Genomic DNA, 10,350 nt, shown 5'->3' on the forward strand with positions numbered 1-10,350 from the left:
ATTTACTGAATTTATATCTGCTGTTTACTCATCTCAAACACCTCGATATCATCATTTGCGGCAGGAAGCCTAGTGGTTAAGAGCGTTGGGCCAGTAACCAAAAGGTCACTGGTTCGAATCCTTGAGCTGGCAAGGTGGGAAAAAAATCTGCCGTTCTGCACTTGAGCAAGGCAGTTAACCCCCAACAACAAATGCTCCCCAGGCGCCGAAGACGTGGACTTCAATTAAGGCAGTCCCCTGAACCTCTTTGATTCAAAGGGGTTGGGTTAAATGCTGAAGACACATTTTGGTTGAATGCATTCAGTTGTGCAACAGCCTAGATGGCCGTAGATGGCCGCTATGGGTTCTAAAGAATAAGGAAAGCTCACCCAAATGTCCTTAGAATGTAAGCAGTCTATGGACAAGGTATGACACCAGTCCATGCTTTGGTTTTGTTTACCTGGCCACTGTTTCAAATGCTAACTTTTTTTTGCATTTGTGGCATCAATCCGATGCAAGTCAATAGTACCTATATACAATGAGTTTACAAAACATTACGAACACCTTCCTAATGTTGAGTTGCATCTCCTTTTTCAGAACAACCTCAATTCATTGGGTCATGGACTCTACAAGTTGTTGAAAGCATTCCACATGGATGCTGGGCCATGTTGACTCTAATGCTTTCCAAGGTTCTGTAAAGTTGGCTGGAAGTCTTTTGGGTGGTGGACCATTCTTGACATACAGGGGAAACTGTTGAGTGTGAAAAACCCAGCAGCATTGCAGTTCTTGACACACTCAAACTGGTGTGCCTGGCACCTACTACCATACCCCGTTCAAAGGAACTTAAATCTTTTGTCTTGCCCATTTACCCTCTGAATGGCACACATGCACAATCCATGTCTCAACAGTATCAAGGCTTAAAACACCTTCTTTAACCTATCTCCTACCCTTCATCTACGCTGATTGAAGTGGATTTAACAAGTGACATCAATAAGGAATCATAGCTTCACCTGGATTCACTTGGTCAGTCTATGTCATGGAAAGAGCAGGTGTTTCTAATGTTCTGTATACTCAGTGTTTTTCCTATGCTTCATGTTACCTGTTGCAACGTTTTATGAACCATAGATTTTTGATTGACTTCATCTGCAACTGCTCTTAACCTTTAATTTAAATACATAATTTGATAGCAGAGTACTTAAATGTGATTTGGGGAGTAGCAGGTTTAATATATCCCCATATAAGGTCCATGTGGCAGCGTGCATCTAGCCACCCTCTGGACCGGGAATCTAAGCGGGAACTCAACCTTTGTGCAGTATGTGAACCAGACCTTTTTTATTTTACAATCGTTTTGCACCAGATATGGGCCACACCTTTTTACAATGAACAATTTTACAGAGGGCCACACATTTCAATTTGATCAGTCTGCACTCTGTGTGCCAGATCTGGGCCACTCCTTTTTCATCTGATGGCGATGCAGTATTTGATCCAGGCACATGGTCCAGAAAAACACAAAGTATGTGCCCCACAGCTGCACCAGAGTAATTTTGCTAACTGGGGAACAGGAGAAAAGGCCAAGAGGCCATTGATTTTAGGCAGTTAACTTGAGATGCATGCCCTGTCAAACACAAAGCAGAATTCTGTGAGAAAGACCACCATTTATTCTAGTGGTAATGAATCCTCCATGACATGAGTTTTCCAGTTGGCAATTAAATTAATTCCTTAAAAAGTAGTGGGCATTCAGTAAAGCTCTTGACAGAATAACTATTTTCTTAATTAGCAGGTAGTATGCCCATCACACAAACAAAGAGAAATACTGTAACGGGCCTGGCTAACCCTTTTCTGGGCTACACCCCAACCTTGTCCCAGGACATTACAGGATCCATGATGAGGACTAACCACGGAAGGCAGTATGACATCACCAACCCTGTCTTTACATGCCAGGAGTCATTTGCTAGTCGTTACTCACGCTTAGCAAGTTGCTTCGAATATTGTATGATTTAATGAAAGGAGCAAAAAACGACTTTAGACCGTTGAGTTATTTGCAACCGGGGAGAAACACAAAAGTGTCTGAAACAATGTCTTTCATCCCAGGACAACCAGTTACTGCTGTTGTGGTAAGTTTTGGAATGATATCGTTACTCTTCATTCAATAGCTACGGCATCCATTGTCCAGGCCTAAAATCTTTCAAGCAGTGCCTCGATGCAAACTATAAATACCTACCTGAAGTATTTCGTTCAAAAAAATCGGTTTCACATTGTAGCGTTACAGTTTACAATGGTGAATGTAACGTTGTGGTCATGCTTGCTTGTTTCTACTCTTGACAATGTAACTTGGTTATTCGAATTTACCCTTGTAAAAGTGTTACATTCTAGCAGTAAAACTCGTTCGAAACATTGCTGTTCGATAATCCAACTACCTATCTACGTTTTACTCCTTTCTCTGTTTGTTGTCAGTCTTGTTTCTTTTAGATTGAATGAAACCGCTGTAGCTAGCTTGCTAACAGTTTAGGAGAATTTCATTTAATGGGCTATGCATTTCATTTTCATATGCGCAATCTAGTATTAACCTAAAGTAAATTAATCTAGCTAGCTAATGTTACACTGTTCTGTCTTGGCAACATTTTTTTTCTTTAGGGGGAGCCTGTTATCTCTGCACTATGGATAGCAGCTAGCATTAGCCAAATTGTTCGCTAAGCTACATGCATGAAAGTGAAGTGTTTCAGAGGAAGGCGTCACCTAACTATCTGAGACAACTTGGGTACAAGCCCCCCCCCCGGTCAAATAGCCCTTACACAGCCTGGAGGTGTGTTGGGTCATTGTCCTGTTGAAAAACAAGTGATAGTCCCACTATGCCAAGAGTGTGCAAAGCTGAGTTACAGGAGTAATGGTGACCAGCAACAGAACACAATGGATAGATACTAATGGTAATGGCAATCAATAATCATTTTTGCAGCAGTAGTAGTTTTATGGCCAGGGGATAGAAGCTGTTTAGCAGTCTGTTGGTCTGAGCCTTGATGCACCAGTACTGTCTGCAGGACGGGAGCATGGAGAACAGTCCATGTCTCGGGTAGGTGTCTCTGGCAATATTTCAGGCCTTTTTTAGACATCGCCTGGCATGTAAGTCCTCAATGGCTGGGAGCTCACCCCCAGTGATGCGCTTGGCTGTCCGCACCACCCTTTGTAGGGCCTTCTGGTCGAGAGCGGTGCAGTTGCCTTAGCAGACGGTGATAAAATCAGCCAGGAGGCTTTCGATGGGATGCCTCGCAACACACTGTTTATTCCTAACATCAGCAAGAAATGAGTCATGGAGTAATTGCCCAGTAGCCTAGTGACAAAATGATGTGATTTAGGCTACAGGCTACACACACACCAATCTTATTTAGTTGCATGATTTAGTATGTGTTGCCCACTCTTATACAACAGCTATCTTCCATACACTATAAGTTGAATGCCATAGTATGCTGCTGTTTTCTGGTTGATCTTATTTGACAAATCTGATGTCAGTCATGTGAACAGTGGGTTACACAGATACTTTGGGTTGATCTTTCCGTTAATATGGTCAGCCTGCGTTATACATTTCCATGAGGGTTTCCATGTTCTCATCACCAAGAACTTCAGATCCACTGAATGATTGTTGACCACTGAGTGCAGTGGTTGGAAGAACTTTGAACCACTGACACTATGAACCACACTGCTGAGGCTCCTCTTATTCACCATCACACAGACTGGCTTTGTGCTGTAAAGAGCAGTGAGCTGGATGTGCCAGAACACTCCATCTGCTCTAATGAGAGGGCAGCTGGACCATGGGGATAGCTAGACTGAGAACAAATCTGTGTCTCCAGTCAGTTGGTGGCGGAGGGCTTCCCTTTCAGCCGGTCGCTCGACTTCACACAACAGTGGGATTCTCTTTGTTCCTTTGGGGGAACTACAGCCTGTTCATAACCATAGTGTTCTACATTCTTAAAGGGAACAACACAGTGCTCAGCAATCAATTTTATATTCTATTCATTTACCACATTTTTATTATTTCAATGGGAATATAACAACTACTTGATGGTTGTTGATGTTCTGAATTCTTTCCTCTCCAAGCTCGACTCCCAATGTTCATGTGTTTTACAGCAACGGATAGAAATCCGCAAACTCCGCCAGGGTGAACATTTGATCCTGGGTTTCAGCATTGGAGGAGGAATAGACCAAGACCCTGGTCAGAACCCATTCTCTGAAGACAAGTCAGACAAGGTACGAGTTAAACAAGGAAAATACTCTCCCTGTCAGTTCTCAGGAGCTCAGCTCTGGCCAAACCCCATTAACATCAGTCATAAGGTATCAGAAAAGCAGGTCTGAACACATCAACCCGAGCCTCAGGTAGCAACACCGCAGACCCAGATAGCTCACCTTATACAATAGCATACAGTGTTACTCAAATAGTGGCATTTTATAGTTCTATAATCAAACCAGTTTATTGAAGCTAGTTAGTTAGTACATTTTATATGTAGATGCACAGATGTTACACTTTCATATATTTCTCTTTTGTTGTTTTTGTCTTTTTCTGTGTGGCTGTGTGATCACAGGGCATCTATGTCACACGGGTGACACCAGAGGGACCAGCAGAAGTTGCAGGCTTGATGATGGGAGACAAAGTAATGCAGGTAAATGCATGTTTCAAACGTTTGTCCTCGAGACCTGTTACCTAATCCTTCTTGGACAAATTACATAAACATACATTTGACCAAATTACACAATTTTAGTTCTGGGTTAAAGGTAGACTCGGCAGCACCGCAGATATTGAAATGAGCGAGATGCAAGACTTCGCTCTCAAAGTCACACAGTATCTGCGCATGGGTTCGCTTCACGCTGTTACAGCGTGCTAGCCAAGGCACCAAAACAGCAGAGAAGTTAAGCCTCACGCTTCAACACTCTTAGTTGTGGAAATTGACCCACTATGCTGTTTACTTTCTGCATCTACATCATATCACTGAGTCTACCTTTAACCTTAGATGACTTTTTACTTTATTGATACATTTCCACAAGGTGGCACCATTTACTCAGTGCCAGTTGTGATTGGACTTTGCCGAGTGACTGTAAAAGACCAGTACACTATTCAATCCAGATATTATACTTACCTCACATCAGGAATAATAACTACTGTAAAGAAGAATATTATAATTATTGATGTCTGTTGCCAAAAGGTAAATGGATGGGATATGACCATGGTGACTCACGATCAGGCACGCAAACGGCTGACGAAGAAGAACGAAGATGTCGTGCGGCTACTGGTGACCAGGAAATCGCTGGAGCAGGCTGTCAAACATTCTATGATGTAATGACTCCAAACAGTAGCAGCAGCTTGGTGACCTCATTGTCTTTCGACAGGTGGCGTCCCTCCTATGCAACGCTAGGGCTTTCGTGCAGACTGAGTTCGCTATCTGACGTCAGACAATGCCAGTGACCGAGAGCACAGTATTCCAAAGCTTTTCTTGCAAACTGTAAGGTTGGAGTGAATTCCATATCAATTCTGTCAATTTAGGAGGTGGGAAGAAAATGCTATTCAAGAATTGAAAATTGCCATTTATTTTCCTTCACAGATTTTTCACTTCCTGAATTGATGGAGTTGAAATGAAATTGATTACAGTCCTACTCACATTTTCCCAATTCAAACATGGTACAACCCTTTTATAACATCACTATAGAACCAATATGGTGCAAGTTATTGGGATCATTAATGCCTTTGCTAGCTGACATGAGCATGACTTATTAAGTAATTAGTACACTTCATTACCGTTAATGATCTGTCATTTTTAATTTAGCCAACTAATCATTTTATGTTTTCAAGTCGATGTCTTTACAAGCCAAAGGAAAACAATTCCAAGAAACTGTAGATTGATAGATGCTTTGCAAACACATGGGTACAACGCACATAGCATTTATCTGCTACTGTAATTTGTATGTATTCCATAGAGGCTTCCTGTTTACATGAGTTGTTATGTTTGATGTATGGCATTAATAAGAATGGAACACTTAGTGCTTAACACTGCTCTGTGTTGGGGGAAATGTAATGAATATTCATCGGGCTTGGACGATATATCTTTTTTTGTTATCTTTATCCATGCAGTGCATCTACCAAAGTAACAAGCACAGCCAAACTGCATACTTTATATTTCATTATACTCTAATTGTACTTGTCTACCAAATACTGTAATACTCATTTGAGGATTGGACTTTTGTAGGTAGTGTAGCAGGAAGACGGTTACTTCTCGTTCTCAACCCTCTGGGTATAATTCATTTGGTGTTGCCATCGTTGCCTGGAAATCAAGGCTAGGGTATAGTCAACTTTAAGTGCCTTCTTTCTCAGGTTTATATAGAGAAAGTGGCATGTTGGATTGTTAATTAGGTTGCTTGCTGGTTGATGTTAGACAGCTAATACACTTTGGTTGCATGCTGAACCAACGTTGAAGGATCAAATTAAATGAGACGTTTGAATACACAAATTACACTCGAGTGAGTACAACTAAAGCGTGATGGCGCCAATAGGGTTTTAGTATTCATGCTCTTTTCCATTCCTATATAGTTCAGTAATATATCCTTTTTCACTGCCTCAGCCATGTTTTACACAGCGATGCCTCACTTTTTTAATCCAATCTTATCAACTCCTATTCAAATGAATTAAAGGTAAGGTAATATTGTAATGTGGATTACAATGTTACCTAATATACATACACGTCATAGTATGTTCTACTAATTCAATATTTTGTATGGCTTTGTTTTTGCTAGAATTCTTTGAATTGGGAGATTATCATTATACTGTATATCGTTGGCAGAGTGATGTAACTAAGTCTACACACAACTCTGTAAAGAATTAACACTTCAAAAGACTGCCCAACCTTTTGATAAATGTAGCCTTGCATGAACATTTTCTATAAAGTTGATTTCTATCAATATGTCGTTTGTGTTAAAATATCTATTTTATAATTACTCCAAGTATATGAGGTAAACCTTTGAATTACCATTTTGGCATATGATTGTATACTGGACACTTTCCGAATGTTCTTTAACATAAATCAAAAATGAACTGAAAGATTGCTTTCTTTTTTGCGGTATTATGTGTTTGTCAGGCACTTTACAACAATTGTGGTTGTTGTCACCCATAGACTGTCACCCATACTGTGGGTCCCAGAGGGATGGATAGAGAATATTTGGTTATAAGACATGAGCAGGGATATTACCTTCCCAGTGTGCACTGGATGTTGGAAGAAATATCCCAAACAAGCTGTTTTTGTGAAAAAAGAACCCAACATCAGCTAAAACCATGAAGAGCAGCTGTTCTTCACAGATCCACAGCTGCTAATTAAATGGTGTTAGTGAGCATAAGAGTGGTGGAGAAAAAAGTGTGACTGTTAGATTTGAAGCAATTGGATCATCCTGGTGTGTGCATAGATTCATGGTGTGTGTGTGGGCAGTTCCACAGCTTACCATTACCCCGTCATCCACCATTGTATGTAGCATATTAATCAATAGAAAAACAGATGTGTTTGTGATACAGTATTTTCATAGGTTGATTCTTATAATTGTCATATTGAAAGATGTGATCTTCAATCTTGTTTGTTCATTGTACTGTATTTTGTCAAATTGTCTTGATCTGCATGGCCTTTATCACCACTATTGACTGTAGATATATTCATGTCTCCAACTCGAAAGTAATCGGATGACATTTCAAAGCAGCGAATCTATTACCTGACCTTTCCCTGTTTGCTCAGGCATTTTATATGGGGGGGGCAATAGAAACACATTTAATAACACATTCATAGATGGCAAAAGAAACATTCAACAAATGTATCATAAGGAATAAGGTTTTTGAAGTGTCTGTCCAATATCTAGAAGATATAAGAAAGTTCAGGAAATATTTTAAAAAATTGGACACATTTAACCCCTTTTTGTTGGCACAAAACCACCTCCATACTTCCATTTATTTTTTAAACTGGTACCGGGTTACCTTCAGATGGGTCCGTGACACTTGTGGCACCATCGAGTCCCGTGACACAATCATGATCGTGTGGTCATATTTGTTTCTAGGCCAAACCTTTCTGACACTACAGAAGTTTTCGTGAGAAGACCGATTTTTGGGATGTCTGACAAACAGTGCTGTGGCTCTGCCACTTTCCATCACAGATGAGGAAGGTCGACGTACGCGGATGCGGTGGATTGAGACGCAGCCCTCACAAAAAATCTGATATCTAGTTTAAACAGACAGACTGATGGGGATTTTTGTTCTCGCGGGTGTGTCAATCAACTCTTAAGGATTAATATTGCCACTTGTCTAAAAACAAACATTCCCCTTTTAACTGCAGGTGTGGCAACAACACCTGATGCACCGCCTAGAGCAGCCAGGTCCATCCTCTCCCTCATCTTCCCTTTAAGAATAACATCCCTGCATCACATCAGCATCTTTTATCCAATTCATCATATTTGTATTCATGACTGTCATTAACAAAGATGAAGACATGACACAATTTTTCCCTTAATTGTCTTGCTAATGACGTGGTCCCATCATGGGTTACAGGTGAGAGGTAACTCTGCTATCCAAAACATTTAGTGTTTTGTTGGGGGGGGGTCGATTCAGTGAGATGCTAGCTGAAATCTTTTGAGAAATAATTGATGAGAAAACTGCATGCGCCACACACATTGTGTGGGTATGTTTCTCCCTATGAGAGAGAGAGAGTGAGTCTGTTGACATGAAGACATCAGTAAGAGTATTGTTTGTCTGATTGGGGCTGAATGTTTTGGGGGGTCTACTGCAGTGGGAAGCATGCTCCATTCCACTTGCCTAAACACTGCAGGGAGATTTTATGTGGGGCTACAGTGGATGCGGTTGACCACAGATTTCTTGTTTGCTTGTTGCTAGGTAACTGGATTTGATGAGATATGAGATAATCACCTCCTAATAAATAATACTGTAGTAGAGTAGTTGTTCATGTAGAGGAAATCATTTCATTGAAGTAGAAAACGCAAACCAAAACTATGCCAAAACAATAAGCTTATTGAGAAACTATTCATACTGATATTCTACTAATAAACTGGACTCTTGTCAATATAAATATCTATTGGCTTTTTGAAACCCAGAGATAGAATTGAAGACTTTCTTATTTTTTCTCCCTTATCTGTACTGATTTACATTGGATCAAGCAACCATTTCACACTTGAGAAAATCACATTGATTTAATTAACAATTCACATTTCATGCAAGACAATGGAACCATCACCCATCACACATACTATCCTGCAAATGACATGCCTTACTTTCTACAGAGAAGTGCATAATTATCTGGCTAAATGTGGATCATACATGGTCCAAATCTCCCACGCTGTGACAGGGCAATTGTGTTTCCATAGTGATGCAATCTGCTCCCATCACTTTGGAGACACCAGACTGGAATCATGTGATCATGGAACCATAGCTTCCAATCGCTGATTGTTCTGAGGGAAAAAGATGCAGCACACAATTAACAGTATTCAGCTGTTGGACAATTCCAGCCCACTGGGCGCAGATGTCATTTTAACGTCTAGTTTTGATATACATTTGGTTGAGATGTCAACTAACATGAATTCCACGTAAAATCAACAAAACATTTCACTCTGTCATTGGTTTTAGGTTAAAAGTTGGGTTAAAAAAAGATGAAATGCCCTTATGTTGATTACTTTTTGCAAATCCAATCAGTTTTCCAAGTAGCTTCAACGTCATCACATTGTATTTTTGGTTGAAATTACGTGGAAACAACGTTGATTCAACTAGTTTTTGCCCAGTGGGAGCCTTCACAATTTGAATGGGAAAAAACCTAGAGAAAGAGCCTTGCTCATACTTGGTCAGAACTAGGAGACACACATTTAATTCTAATTAAACACTAAATTGAGGATAGGCCATAGCCTACTTGTTTTTAAAAAGTATCAGAGAAAAATGGCCTATTGAGCCATTAAGAACTCTTGGCTTGAACTTTGTCTAGGCTAAACATTGCATACTATTTTGAGATGGATGGTATTCAAGTCTCCATCTGACTTATTTAAAGGCCCCCTTTGACAGTTTTTCTATAAATGTCAAATTCTCATGGTACAGCAAATATGGCCAATGCACTTCCTGTTTGTCCTTAAAAACCACAGTTGATCACCGTTGTTGTTTTTGTCAACAATAAAAATCACATCAATATAAGAGGACAATATCTGAGTTTGAAGAAACAATGGTAAGGCTCACATGATTGAATGGCTCAAGGGTATACACCTTTTTCTATTGATAAACAGATTTACATTACATTTACATTTAAGTCATTTAGCAGACGCTCTTATCCAGAGCGACTTACAAATTGGTGCATTCACCTTATGATA

General features: G+C 40.2%; 1 protein-coding gene across 1 annotated transcript; it reads left to right on the top strand.

Annotated features, from left to right (window-relative positions):
• Nucleotides 1–1,844: 1,844 nt before the first annotated feature.
• Nucleotides 1,845–7,054, top strand: LOC106613700 (tax1-binding protein 3). Its single transcript, XM_014216232.3, has 4 exons — nt 1,845–2,093; nt 4,099–4,218; nt 4,551–4,628; nt 5,169–7,054. Exons 1-4 carry the CDS (start codon nt 1,980–1,982, stop codon nt 5,301–5,303), a joined length of 447 nt encoding a protein of 148 aa, XP_014071707.1. The 5' UTR covers nt 1,845–1,979; the 3' UTR covers nt 5,304–7,054.
• The last annotated feature ends 3,296 nt before the right edge of the window (nt 7,055–10,350 follow it).

The sequence above is a fragment of the Salmo salar genome, chromosome 10 (assembly GCF_965601325.2).
Source record: "Salmo salar chromosome 10, fSalSal1, whole genome shotgun sequence".
Taxonomy (NCBI): domain Eukaryota; kingdom Metazoa; phylum Chordata; class Actinopteri; order Salmoniformes; family Salmonidae; genus Salmo; species Salmo salar.

Coding starts and splice junctions, on each gene's coding strand:
- LOC106613700 (XM_014216232.3), top strand. CDS start 1,980: ATGAAAGGAGCAAAAAACGACTTTAGACCGTTGAGTTATTTGCAACCG. Junction 2,094..4,098: donor AACCAGTTACTGCTGTTGTG/GTAAGTTTTGGA, acceptor TGTGTTTTACAG/CAACGGATAGAAATCCGCAA. Junction 4,629..5,168: donor TGGGAGACAAAGTAATGCAG/GTAAATGCATGT, acceptor TGTTGCCAAAAG/GTAAATGGATGGGATATGAC.